The 15,128-nt window shown below is 38.0% G+C and overlaps 1 protein-coding gene across 1 annotated transcript in view; it reads right to left on the bottom strand.

The window, feature by feature from the left end:
• LOC137255732 (hemicentin-1-like) overlaps nt 1-15,128 on the bottom strand; it is a 123,096-nt gene that overhangs the window by 31,004 nt on the left and 76,964 nt on the right. The window contains exons 20-27 of the mRNA XM_067793231.1: nt 13,048-13,083; nt 12,541-12,613; nt 12,047-12,090; nt 6,046-6,096; nt 5,180-5,213; nt 1,715-1,743; nt 1,459-1,491; nt 975-1,005 (exon numbers count right to left, since the gene is read on the bottom strand). Coding sequence (XP_067649332.1) covers nt 975-1,005; nt 1,459-1,491; nt 1,715-1,743; nt 5,180-5,213; nt 6,046-6,096; nt 12,047-12,090; nt 12,541-12,613; nt 13,048-13,083 — 331 coding nt within the window. The remainder of the gene's footprint in view (nt 1-974; nt 1,006-1,458; nt 1,492-1,714; nt 1,744-5,179; nt 5,214-6,045; nt 6,097-12,046; nt 12,091-12,540; nt 12,614-13,047; nt 13,084-15,128) is intronic.

Here is a 15,128-nt window from a genome sequence, read left to right as displayed (position 1 = left end):
TTGCACCGTTGTGAAATTTGGGGATATGTTAATTTGAAACAGACTGAAAATTATTACCTAGAAAGAAAAGTACCCCACTGTCTATCTTTTATGGTGAATATGTCTCACTTCCTGTTGATGTTAATTCATCTGCGTTGTCTTCAATACTGTTCTATCGTGCATAATCTTCATAACGAAGGTATTCACAGCTGTAGTTGGATTTCACGTGCAGAGAATACCCTTAATAACGTTGGTTTAAGTTACTCGTGACTATCACAGTCTTCCATTTCATATTCATTTCATCGAATATACAGCTCATTCAGTTCTAAATGCCAGTGCTATTCAAATCTGAAGTTGAGAGATGAAAATGATAAAAAAGTCAAATATTATGTAACGTACCCACCCTTTAACAAAGGTTACTTACTCCATTTTCATGCCATTTACTAATGCTATCTTTCACGCTTTATATGATGTGCTACGATCCTCAAAACAATATCCAAATCGTGACCAACGTGGTCTGACTATTTTAAAAAAGAAAGATCAACGTATATCCAAGCTTCCGTAAAGGAAAAAAAAATAATAAATAAAATTTAAATCACTCCTCACGTGTAAGAAGGTATCTTTTATGAAAAATATCACTAAATTCTGTCAACACTTCATGCAAATTGTAAAATCATCCGGCTAAATACTAATCCTCATATTATCATTTATTGTCATTTGTACCCCTGATTATACAGGCCTGAGAGTTATAAAGCTCTGTTTTATCATTTTCTGGACCATTCCTATTTCATTAGGAGGTAACAAGCAGGGCCTATTAGGATATCTGACAAATGGGAGGATACCGGGACAAGTCTTCTGAATGTTACGGAAAGACTTGAGCGGTAAGAAATGTCATCGGGTTTCTTTAATGTGTCGTCGCTGTCTTGCCGTTATCATTGCAAATGGCGGCAACAAACGTTGTTCACATCCTTCCCTGTTTGTTGGCTTGTACTTACGAATTACAGTCGCAGTGTGGCGTGTGTGTGCCTGAAATAGAGAGAGGATGACTTCAGTGAAGCGTGAAATTGGTATCCTGTATGACGAAACAGACTAGGTATAGCATCTAAGGATAACGTTAGGCGAGTAGCAAACCAGTGTTTTTGTGTAAGCCTGATAGGTTACAAAGGTGTATAGTTAGATTGTTTTGAGGGCTTGTCGATCTTTCATTTTGAAAATGATGTGTGACCTTTCATCGGTCAAGATTTAGATTTTATTCATACAATTTATTCAGTAAGGTATCACTCAGAGTCAAAAGATAGGAGGGCGATTACTATAAAGGTCAGTTACACAACAGTGCTAATATTTAACTGTTTGACTGTTAATCGTTCCCCTTCTTACTATGAGCATAGACCATTTCCCAAACACAGATCTAAAGCTTGATTATATTTTTACAGATTGTCAGGTTTGAAATGAGTGTCAGTCACTCCTAAGTATACTTACACTGACAAGAACCTTTCAGATTGTTCTTCCCAACTGAAATAAAAATTAATTGTTTAAAGAGGAAGATTCTAAATAGGAAATCCATGAGTGGCGTTACAGGTACTGTTTGATTTCTTTTTCAACGAAACACTGCTTCAGATTAATTACATAAGAGTAAGAGTTTTCATACAGTGCACGCGAGATTGTTTGTAACGTATTACACGTTATTACCTTCCACTGATAATAGATGAATATTGTTCTGATAGCTTCAACTCACCGTTAATGTGTCCAAGATTTTCGGAATTCCTGAAAATACATTTTTTTTCATGACAATTAAATTTGCTCACCATTGCCCTATGTGAAACTTAGTGTACTATATACAATATATAATCCGAAGCAGTCCAAGGCAAACATAACTGCCAAAGGCCGGGTGGGACAACTTAGGAATAGCCAGCGAGTCCTAACTTGACACACAGAAGGGAGCAAGCTACAAAGACATATTTTATATCATTGGAAAGATCTCGAGGAGATGAACACGAAAAGATCATGTGCCAGTGTGTTCACGTGTTAATAAGCTCATAAATTGGCTCTGCATTTCTGCAGAAATTTCTGGCAGAAGTTTGTTTTTCTGCAGCAATTTCTGGCAGATTTTTTTCCTGCATTTATTTCTGGCAGAATTGTTTTTCCTGCAGAAATTTCTGGCAGAATTTTTTATTTCACTACCAGAATTATCTCAGGCCCCCCTAAGTAATTGAAGGAATTACAGCAAATTTGAAGGAATTGCATCTCAAATGTAAACAAACGCAGCCCACTCGCGAAACAATTGCAGCCATATCGGCAATTTAGCGGTAATAACAGAAACACATCGGCCATATCGGAAGCAATGTTGGTAATACTTGAAACACACTCGGCCGTCTTCGGAGATTTTTCGGCTCACATCCGTGATTTGTCGGTCGCGAACGGAAACCCACGCAGCAAAACATGGCGTCGTTCGAAGAAGCACCCGTCTCGGTGAGTTTTGTTTTTAGTTCCTACTATTACATTTTTATACTTATCCATCTTTGACCACCTATGTTGAATGCGTTTAGGTATGAGGTGTTGATGAGGTTCAGATGTAAACAACCTCCAGGGGCATGACTTGTGACACTCTTCTGCAGTGACAGTCTTTTCCCCAAAAAATAAGCTATAGCCCCAACAGATTATGACAAGCAGTCTCTGTCACAGACAAAACTCAATGTCTGTTTATTGACACCTGTCTCTCTGCTTGTCTGCGAATGACAATATACAATACTCAACTTCAATCATTGACCAGCTTAACGCCTATCAGGCTATACACCATAAACAAACTAAATTGATTTTTGGCTCGTGCACCTGGGGCCTGTCTCTGTACATGTCACATCATGTAATTACACAGACAGGCAGGTGCGATTCCTGTACACATGACATGTTATTACGTCTGCGGGTCGCAAACAAACTGCCTCCATTTTTATGGTTGACTGGACCGGACGGAACTGGGTGTAAACTCAGATTGTCAGGTTCAAGTTCTCTATGTACAAAACCCAACATTTCAACATATAATATTTATGGATAACAACTTCTTCTATTGTATAAGCTTAGATGTGGATGGATGAATCATAATGATTGGAATATTCACAAACAGTTTAACACTGTATTTTGTACGAATCCACAAGTGACTAATATAATTCTTGTATGCCTGTTTGAAAAACATGTAACTGATAATATGACGATGGTACACTAGAACACTGATATAAACTGTCATCATCACAGACACATTTATACAATTTAACTTTTCAACCACTGGTCTTTGTTACGAAAACATGCCAATCAACTTATCTCACAAGCTTCTCTTATGATGAGATGATAATTAACTCACTGGGGTCTTGTTGAAAAAGGGAGCAATAACAAATATAAACAGGATATTGTACCATGTTCTTGAAAGGGGTTTTGTCTAAAGAATTTTTTCCTATGGGATTTTGTCCGTTCCCGAAAGAGACGGCTGACAGTAACGTGTTAATCCGCAGGTGTTTTTAAACATCACCGATATAATGACAACTCAATCCTCGGTTCACAACTCCAGCACGGCGCAAGACTTTCATTAGTTTTTTTTTTCAACTTACGTTAAGAATGTACGAGCTGCATACGCGGTATCAGATTTTATTAATAACAACCTCGTGTTAACTGCATATAGCAACGTTTCTGTGTAGGTTCTTACACCATGTTCAAGCTAACAGTGACAACAACCAAGTGATTAGAATTATTGAATGCTGTGACAAACATCTTGTACTTGAATAACAAGGAGTAGATAATTGGAGGCATTAAGTACTAAAACAGTTAGTAAACGAACGGGTGCTGACTGATAAAGTCTGCCTCATCTGGCCTCTGAAACAGTGTATGGAATAAGTCTAACACAGAACTCTAAACCAAAACATGTAATGGCATAATGATATGACTTGTTCAAATTCCTCATACGGGTCTTGGAGGTATTAACATCATCATCATCCATTTTTGTTACCTGAAGTTTACAAATACATGCAAAACATCATGAGGATGCTTTATACACACAGAAGTGTACATACTGTGCATTTTCAGTTTCCTGCTGATGAATGAAATATTCGTATTCTGATGCAAAGATAACACAGCCCAACAATTCTGATCATAAATTCATATGCCATAAATTATGTGATACAAGTGAAAGGGCGGTCTAATACACACCCTTCCAAATATTTAGTCATGGTATACAGAATGGTATTCGTCTGTGTACTATCAAGAACACGTCATCAAAAGAAAGTCCATAATAAGGTATCCAAAGATACCTGAGATCTGTAATTTTATCCCATTAAGATAATTCTGGTAGTGAAATAAAAAATTCTGCCAGAAATTTCTGCAAAAACATTTCTGCCATACATGTCTGCAGAAAATCATTTTCATAGCCAATTTATGAGCTTATTAACACGTGAACACACTGGCACATGATCTTTTCGTGTTCATCTCCTCGAGATCATTCCAGTGATATAAAATGTCTTTGTAGCTTGCTCCCTTCTGTGTGTCTAGTTAGTTGTCCCGCCCGGCCTTCTGGGAATGAAATTTAGCGTTATCACAAAAGCAATATTGCAATAGTGAGTGAGTTTTACGCCATACACCGCAATACTCCAGCTACATATATAGCTCTATGGATGGGGAGCATTTTAGAAGGTGATGCGTTACCTTGAAACCTTGGGCTTTCATTCATGGCAGTTATAGTTTAACATTGATTGTTGTTTTTGCCTTTGAGTAGATATTACGTTGCTATAATTACAATAAACTATTGCAACTATGTTTGCATGACTCATATGCATGACGCAATGTTTTTGCGATGTTAGGATTGTGTGATCCCTTGCTAAACGTGGACAAAGATTGTCGACCAGCTCTGTATTTTCCTAACCAGAGCAAAGTGCACGTGTGTACGAGGACAGATAGCCATTCCACTAACGTCAACTGAAGCTGCATCCTTAAAAACATGCCAAAGCCCACTTACTCCTAAAATGCCATTTCACTGCATTTATCGGCTAGTCAAGGTTTGCTATCGGGTGTGTAACGCGTAGTGCCTGAGTTTCTGTATGCTGTCTCTACTATATTCTTTTTATGTTAAATCAAACCATGATGCCCCTAAAGTGATGTGGCTTACAGGTCATTTACCACTCATGCGTAAAGGCTATCATAGTAAAGGCTATTCAATACGTACGGACATTCATGTAGTCGTATCAAGTCGCACATACCTGAAACAAAGAGCTTATTGTAATATTGCTGTAGGTGTTGCAAGTTTTTCCGCATCATCCAAATACAGAAAGACACTCTGTGTTAGAGCTTAATAACTTTCGTTGATTAATTTCCAGAGAAATGGACTTATCAAAATATGCTTGTCTTAAGTGGTGACTAACGGGATCGGTTGGTCAGTCACTGGTTTGTATGGTCTAGACTCGATTATTTACATACTGCCGTCATATAACTGGAATGTTGCTGAGGGCAATAGCGGGGCCTAGCATTTCATTTGTTTCTGGAAGGCCGACTCGGCATAACAACGTAGTGAGAAATTATGTAATTGAGATTGGCAAGAACAGTTGTTAAATGTGATCAGGTCTATTGAACCATCTATAGCTCCTGCATCACTTTGATAAAATTGTTCTGCAATCAGGTAATGTTATGTTAATATATCTTATTTCCCCGGAGAGTGTGCAAAGCAAAAGAATTTGCAAAACACACACCATGTCTAAAAGTTTACTGATTTCCAGAGACAGGATACGTTTCGGAAATTGGTTATTATGCGAGTTTTTTGTACATTTTGAAAGTTGTAAATAGACTGAGAGAAACAAAAAATAGTCCTGACTCAGTTCATTTTGTATTGTAAGTGATACTCCGAACATTAACTGAACACTAAACATTTGACGAAAGAATCAGAGTGGTATAGTTTCTCTTGCATGCCAGTTTATATGTGGGCGAGACGCGTACACTGTTAATTACCACACAATCGCGCCATTGTCACCGCACAATATAGTGATACATGGCTGATTATAGTAAAACAAACGTTTGAACATATGATGTATTACTTACACTCAACACCCTTTAGTTTCCTTTGGCCCTTGTCAGAAAACTCAAGTGCTCCTGCAAAACGAAAAAAATCAATATATTGTTAATACATGAACATTTGCATTATGCATGTGGTCACCGGATCTGTACCAACTCTTTCTTCTCACAGTCTAAATATTTAGTGGATTCTCACAAAAATGTTGAACCCGGCATCGAGCGAAAAGCGTATTATACCCCATGACTTCTAACTTATTGTGATATCTGTTTACTTGAGACAATATTACGCAATATATTCTGAACCGCAACAGAAACCTCGCCCAACGAAAAATCTGGCCAGATATGTTTAATCTAAATTATTTCAATCATTTTTTTACTTTTTCTGTGTTAGCTGGACCTGGTTCGTAGCCATTGTACAAGAACATTTGGTTTCAGATTCTGAATCATTCAGTGTTGGACAGTAGCGACGTGCCAAGAGTTTCAAGTGAACTTGGGGTTGGGGGTGGAAGTCCGAGCACAATGGTATTGGGTGCTATTGCTCTCAGTCTCAATCTAGATCCAATTGTGTTGCAGAATATTGATCCTGGTGGAAGAAATGGTGTAACATATGCCCAATACATTGATCAAGCGCGGAGACCCTTAGTCGGGTCACGTCGTATCGTCATCGTCGTATGATGACCTCTTCAAATCCTGACTGACAACCCAAGTAGATGTAACCAGTATAGAATTTTATTTCATGTAATTAATTGATACCTACTTGGGTGTCCCACTTCTGCTGCATTAGCTCATAGATTTTAGATCTGACGACAGCTTTATAATATAAACTTTATAAGTGGTCTCACAGATTTGTTGAGTGCTGCCTTGGCAGCAAGATCGGCCATTGTGTTCCCAGATATGCCAACGTGGCTGGGCAACCAACAAATGACGATGTCGCATTGGCCAGTAACACGATCATTAGGCAATTCAATAATTTCAATTAAAACTGGATGTGTACAAGGAAGATTTTTACTAGCCTGAGGACACGAAAGAGAATAAGAAAAGATTATGTAATTTTTATGTTTAGTATGTGTTTGAATGTATTTAAGAGCTGTTAATATGGCGTTTGCTGTTGCTGTTAAAAGGGAGCTGCTATCCGGCAATCTAGATTATATTGTTCTGGATCCCTTGACATTGGAACAAGCTACTACGCCACCGTCATTGGACTCATCTGTAAATAGTGATTTGTAATTTCTATATTTACTTTTTATTTGATGATATTCTTGTTTATATTGTAAGTCATTAGTTTTTGAGTTTTTAAATGTTGTCAGTGTTAGGTCAACTTGCGGCTTCACCAATTGCCAAAGGGGAGAAGAAAGAAGACGGGAAGGAGATATACTTTCCATCTCAAGGCAGAAACGAATGGTTTAATTCTAATCCCAAGAGTAATATATGTAATATTTGGAATATAACATTCTTAGTAAAGTACAAATTCTAGTCCCTTTTATGTTGAGTTTATGTTATGTTTTATGTTATGTCCGGGATTGGAACCGGCACCCTCACAGTCAGGCATCAAATCCCCAGCACACAGAGTCAGCCGTGCAGCCCGTTGGGATGGGTCTCAACCAAACACTTCACACTTTCTTAGTACAAATTGTATCTCAAATATGACATATGATAAATTTGACTACTTTCCAAATGGCATTGTTTAATCATAATCCTAACAGTTGTGACAGTAATCAAGTGGAGCAGTAATCAAGTTTGGAACGGATTAGTGCTCTGTATAACTGAAGGAGGGTTTTCTGAAATTGCAACAACTTTTTTCAGTAAACCTAAGGCCTAAGACCCGTGAAGGTACCGGGGTAGAATAAGCCTTCAGCAACCCATGCTTGCCATAAAAGGCGACTGTGCTTGTCGTAAAAGGCGACTGACGGGATCGGGTGGTCAGACTGGCTGACTTAGTTGACTCATGTCATCGGTTCCCAATTGTGCAGATCGATGCTCATGTTGTTGGTCACTGGATTGTCTGGTCCAGACTCGATTATTTACAGACTGCTGCCACATAGCTGGAATATTGCTGTATGAAACCAAATTCACTCACTCACTCACTCAAGTGGTGATAGAACATTAGACCTTGGAATATAGCTTCTTTTATAACTTATATAAGAGTGCTAAATCTGGGTGTCTGTCAGGTTTGTATTTCCTACAGAAGTGGATAGAGTTCGTTTTCAACTTTGAAAATTTAAATCCATTTTCTGACTACCAGTTATGAATTCTATTTGGACATAACTGTAAATGAGTGAGTTTAGTTTTAAGCCGCACTTAAATCATGAACAGAAAATCGTTGTAATCTTTCGTTTTGAAACATAACAGTTTTGAAATTTTCCTGCTCTCTTTTTGATATTTTTGGAATTGGGGTACATACTTGAAGAGGAAGAATGTTTACCCAAGGTTTCACCAAGTTCGTTAGCAATATCGGATTTACTAATCAATACTTTGCCATTGTCTATAAGATGGTGAATAAAGGATTTTGGACCCTTACCTTTGATTTTCTGAATCATGTTCCATAGCTTAGACATCGGCATACGTGAATTGATTCTTGATACATAATTTTGCCAAGACTGGCATTTATTGTGCTTAAACGTTCTTGTTGAAGTTTTTCTCTACACAGTGTTTCGTATAAAGACCAATTGGTCATTATGAAGTTTCATCGTGATGATGGATGAACATCAGATGAGTTTACAGGTTTTAGAATGGGAGGGAAATGATCTTTACCAAAGAGATCATCATGAACTGACCTTTCAAACTCATTAAGCAGAGTTGTGTTTGTAATTGACAAATCAAGTGAAGAGTATGTGCCGTACCAGGATGTAAATATGTTTTAGAAGTATCATTCAAAATAAACAAATCATTTGCGGACAAATATTTTTCCGAAATCTTCCCCCTGCTGCTGGTATGCGTACTTCCCCAACGAGGATTATGTGCGTTTCGATCGCCCATTACAATACAAGGCTTTGGAAGCTGGTCATAGAGTGTTTGAGGCTAATTTTGCCGAAGAGAATAAGATGGAAGAATGTAAAGAGAGCACACAGTGAAAACAATGTGCATAATGTTACGAAAAACCACAGCTTGAGGAGGGGTATTGAGGGAAACAGGACTGTGAATTAAGCCTTGCTTTACCGATATTAAAGTAGCTCCATTGGTCTTTGTTCCTGTAGGTGAGAGGAAATGATAAGAAACATACTGTCCGATTTGCAATTGATCTGTACTTTTAAGTATGTTTCCTGTAAGCAAAATACCGCTGTTTCAACTGCAACTCATTAAAATGGTTCTAAACTCATCTGAAGTTCCACTGGATTATTGGTTGATAACCGTTCATTGTGGTTTAACTGGTGAACGTAATGATTGGTTACTCTCTTGAGTAGAGACTGGAGGGCTGACCTCCATGTCTAAAGGTTCAAATCGATTGTGAACCGTAGCAGGAGTTGAGGGAGAAGAGTGCACTTCCAAGTTTTATAGGGCCCCAGCTCTTCATCTCATCAGTTTCTTTACTGTTTTCGACATTGTACTCTTTTGTAACATTGTCTGCATCTGAGTGTTGTGCCAGTTGGACATCTGTTTGCGTGTTCAATACTGATGTGTCTGGTACAGAAGAAACTTGTTCCAGAATGATCTGATCATCATTCAGCCAACTGATCGGAAGATGCTCTGAGAGAGGAAACTACAGCTGAGTAAGAAATAGTCTGAGATGGAACAGAAACTAACCGCTTCTCCGCAGGCACCTTCAATATCCTTGGAGATTGAGTTTCAATGGAATACCGTCAGCAGGAGGAACAACGATAAACCTTAGCCAAGAATCAGAGTTCTGACTTGATATTTCATCAGAATCAACATTTCGACATCTATGATTACACAATGCCATTTAGAAAGTGGTCAAATGCAACATATATCATATTTGGGAATTCATTTTCTTGTACAACTTCTAGTACTTTTTTGGTTGAGTCCCATGCAGTGTGTGGAATCGAATAGCAATTCAACTGACTCTTTCGTCTTAAAATGTGAAACCGGTGGCTTTCCTTTTGCAGCTCAAGACCAGTCAATTCCCACTCGCAATCGCCTATACGTGATTCTAAAAGAAAATGTTGACAAGAAATGCCGACCATATAATGAATTAGATCGACCGTAACACCTTGTCAGTGGATGTTGTTTCTTGGCACAAACAGCATTATATTAAAAGACACGATGGCATTGCTCGCTGCGTCTACTATCGTCTACACCATTCCTGTCTTCTTTGACTTCGTGGTCCATCCATGGTACGACCAGGGTGTCATGAAAAATGATGCTTTTAAACTTCTTTGAAATAGTCCCGGATACAGCCTCAGAACAATTCCAGCCAACAATCCTGATCTGGTCCATTTTGATAATGCTAGTGACTGTATTTTTATATCTGTAAATTTTCTGTCTCTTTTGAAAGACCTCGTTAGAAAGATTCAGGGAAGACATGATAATTATACAGAGCTCGCCTTTGAAATGTCTACCTATCGTTAGGATCTCATCAGTTTGGTACCTCCTGATCTCTTGACTCAGATCAGGAGAGTGCCCGGATTCTCCACCGGAAGCACAGCCCTTCTGACACTCTGGATAATGCAGAAGGTTGCAGTGTTGGAGAGTCTTCACATTATCTGGGAGGTTCTTGGTGGGTTCCACTGGGCAGTGCTTCCTGGGAGAAGTTCCCTTCAATGTCTGAGCTGCGTTGGGGTTGTCTGGCCTTACCAACCTGACTGCGCCAGGATCACCCGAACCCCCACTGATGCATTCTTTTCTATCTTAAACTAAAAAACCCACCATTACATGCGTAAAGTTGAATTTTAAAAACATATTTCACACAAACCAATTTATGCGTGCCGACGACACGTCTGTGGAGAGTCGCTAAAACGTAAGCACTTTACATGAAATGCACGCGCAGCATGAAATTGTGTATTATCTTAAGCTAAAATTTATAACTGGAGGATTTGCAAAGCTATATCAAGCCACTATATACGACAAGAGAATGAAAAAAAACTACAGACTTTCAACGACACATTAATTAGCCGTTTTCAAGGACAGGCATCGCAGCAAGAGGTCGCAAGATACAACAATTGCTGGGAGTGTTAATGACAAACCCAGTTCAGATCGACCTGGAGTTGCCACTGCCGCGCAGGATTGCTACATCCGGGTGAGACATCTTAGTTCAAAAACCACGACTGCATCATCCACAACAGTCCAAAAGGATAGATTACGCCGAATTTCCAACCAGACAATGAACAAAAGGGAAGTCAGACTTTTGCCAGAAAACGAGATCAACGTCATATCGTTCCCTTCACCGACGTCATCGGTTCGTAAAATCATGACAATGCTCAGCCTCACGTTACAGGGTGTTTGACAGAATTTCCTCCAGCAAAAAATGTTCGGGTGTTCCCTTGGCCTTCTCGATAACACGATTTGTCCCTTTTAACATCTATGGGACACGGTTGACCGACGCTTGTGCCAGTGCAATCCGCTACCTCAGACACTACAAGAGTTGCACAAACAGAGAAAAAGTATCAAAACATTCCTCAAGAGAGCATTCGGCATCTCCTTTCTTCTGTTTGTCACCGCTGCCAAGCTGTTATCATGCTCATGGTGGTCACACCAGATACTGACATTTTACTCTGAACCAAGTGGCTTTAAAAGCGCCTCTGTGGTTTTTACCAAACACTTACCCGGTGATCAAATTTGGAAACTTGCAAAGCGATGTCTTCACAATGAGCAATGGTGTCATGTTTGAATCAGTTATTCCGCACAGTAAGCACACACAAAGTTGCATTTACCTTAGAGTACTACGTTTAAGTTCATATATGACTACTAAATGTTATGATATAGCGATCGTTAAACCCATCCAAAGTACAATAAATGTAACATATCATTGCAGACAGCACCAGTAATGGTGTTAATTTACTGTAAAATGTGTTAAGTGACTACTCGAGTATGCTAAAATCCGAAGCTTGGATGACAGAGTAATGTGATGACCAACCTCCTTTCCTTGTAATCACTACGATCACCTCTTCGTCCTCATCACTACAATATAAACAAATGTCATTTGGTTAATTAACCGCGTAAATGTTTTCGCATTTATAAAGAAAAATCACGTCCAGAGGTTGATTCCTGAGTGGCTGTAAGCTGAATGGCTAGTCTGAAAAACATTTGCTGGGTCACGTTCCTGATTTCGTATTTTCTCTATTGTTGTGAGTGTTAATGAATGAAGAAGCAGGCTATGAAATCTTCAATCTTCAGCAGACTGACTGTTATTTTAATACATCTAGAAATATTTAGATCATATGTAAAACAGAGACAAAATGTGGCTTTGTGTTGAGCTTTATTTTTGCAACGAAAGGAGAGGGAAGAATATGTGTAAAATACGTGTTATACGAGAGTTTCATAAAGTGCAGGTTGCGGGGTTCTGTAAGACATCAAGCTACGAAACACACTGATACATGTTGTAACTGCACATGCTGTTGGTACACATACCCACTGTTGACACCGCTGTCGGAACCACTGTCACTGATCCTATTACTGCGACAAGCGCACAGTGAGTTTTTCCCTGAACAGAAAGCATCTGACATTGGGTTATTGGCTTTTTGCTACTTCTCCATATAAGTTAAAAATAGAGATAATATGACCACATTCATAAGCAACATTATGTGAAGACGCACACTTAAAATGAATAACTTTCCAAAACAATGCCCTGCATGCTATGATCAGCTGACTTCAAAAGAAAGTACTTCCGCGCTAAAACAACCACGTTATCCTGTTTATAAAGATATTCCAAGTTACTTTGCCATGATACCATATCGTCATTACGTCCCAGCAGTACACGGGACAGTAAGTCAGATCCGGTTCACTATACAAAATCAAAGCTACTTTTCGCTATAAAGGGTACTTTCTTCTGTATGCTGCGTACATACTGGAACATATTGCTGAATATTAAGTGTGTCCACTCTGATTTCAGCTACAAGTACCTTCAGCTTTACGTACCTTCGTTGTTGCACACTACACTCCCAAGATTGCAGCCTGGAAAGCATAAAGACAATGACAGATATGACATGTCGAGTTTTCTGTACCAACAGCCCAAGTTCGTTTATTATATACATTTTACCACAACGTGGGTAGGTATCTGACAAAATATAGGTGTTGTTGGGCAAAAGTGATATTCTTTGTGGTTGAAAATTCGACCATGCAAATATAACGCATTATTGTAATGATATATTTCCTGCAAGACCTAGTTTGCCCTTGTAAACAATAATGCAGCTAATATTTGGTGATTATTTTCATAAATAACTACACCTACATGTTGAAAAATGTTTAAGTTAGGAGATACAATTCTGAAACACTGTATCCGTGTTGCCAAAACGCCACAGATATCGAAATGTTTGGAAAAAAATGTAACAAAGCATCAGCTGTGTATTTTCTTTTGTACGTCAATTTCAATTCCGATGTTACATTTATGAGTGTAAATTTTACTCCCCAATAGATTAACAGCAACAAAGGGAGAAATGCTATGACAACAGATTCAACTTCATCAGTACAGATGCACTTTCGGCAAAGGTCTACATCGTTAACTATCTGCAGAGTTAGAAAATGTCAGTGAACTTACAGGGCCAATATTTCAGTTATTAACTCTTTTTAACTGTAGGATTGTTCTGTTTGAAAGTCCTAACAACCCAACTTGTGAAATTGTATTTCGGAACTCATGCAAAACAGCAAGGTTTGAAAGCACGTGGAATAATAACATTACTGAACATGCATAAATACTACGGATACGTTGATTACATAAAACACGAAGTGCTTACTACTGGACATGTATGAAGTAATACTGATATATTTAAATGTTTTACAGTTACCATGAATGCAGATAGTGAAATGAATCAAAGATATCTCGAAAAGAGTTAATAATAGACATCTGCCATAAAACGTATGATACCGCGAAAAATGAAATGAATATTAATGATATCTTGAAAGGAATTGCTCATATCTTGATTTGAATTGGAGATATCTTGAAATTATTTACAGATATCTTGAGAAGAGATAACATATTGAGCAATTCTTAGATCGTTATCTTGAATGAAAAGTGAGATATACTGAATGGAACATATTTTGAAATGAAGAAAAAATAACTCAGAGTTAATGAATTATAGATATTCCGCAAACGCATGATGTCGCTAAATGAATTACTGAAATAGACTGATATCATGAATTAAAGTGGAGATATCTTCGCTGCTCTTTCCTGTTACGTGTTTTATGGATATCAGTAACTGAGTTAAAGATATCTTGAAAATTATTACTGATAATGTTATTAATGGCCAGAATTGAAGACATCTTCAATTAAATTAAAAATATCTACGTGAATGAAACATATTTCTAAATACGTTAAGGATATCTGTGATGCATTTGTGGATGTGTATAAATAATGTGACAATATTGTGAATTGAATTCAAGATACCTGCAATCAGTTTCTAATACACCCATGCGCACGGTGATTTAGTTTTTGAGGAATTGCAAAATACGTTCTTGATATCTCCATAACAATTTAAGATATTAGTAATTCTTAGTTTGTTATCAGAAATCAATTCAAGATATCTTTGGTCATTTACAGATATCTTTAGACTACCTTTAAAACACTTGGAATTCTCCTTAATTTCTTAAAAAATGTGAAAACGGCTGGCCATATTTACAATCAAATATATAACAGACCATCTGCTCTCTGAGAAACGTCGCTCCCACGGGCGACAGATCAGAATACTTAATTGAAAATCCAATCACTGGTAGCAGTTACCAGCACCCCCCACCCCACATTATGCTACAAGTTAGTGTTTACTAACTTTCAAGGACCATAAATTTCCTATCATAAATTATCTAGCACTGAAAATACAGCCAGATTTGTGATACGAAATTATCATCTTCAGTTTCTATCTTATAACATGTGAAATAATGAAATATGGTTTTGCATGGGGTTCAGCATAATTACACTGAAATATGATATACATTCACACGCGTGAACAATTCCATTCTTGAACACTGCCGTTCTTGTCTTGTTTCATTTAATTAACCCTTTCGCG

The sequence above is a fragment of the Haliotis asinina genome, chromosome 11 (genome assembly GCF_037392515.1).
Source record: "Haliotis asinina isolate JCU_RB_2024 chromosome 11, JCU_Hal_asi_v2, whole genome shotgun sequence".
In the NCBI taxonomy this organism is placed as follows: domain Eukaryota; kingdom Metazoa; phylum Mollusca; class Gastropoda; order Lepetellida; family Haliotidae; genus Haliotis; species Haliotis asinina.
Note: the sequence above shows the minus strand (reverse complement) of the source record. Positions and strands in the feature narration are given on the sequence as shown.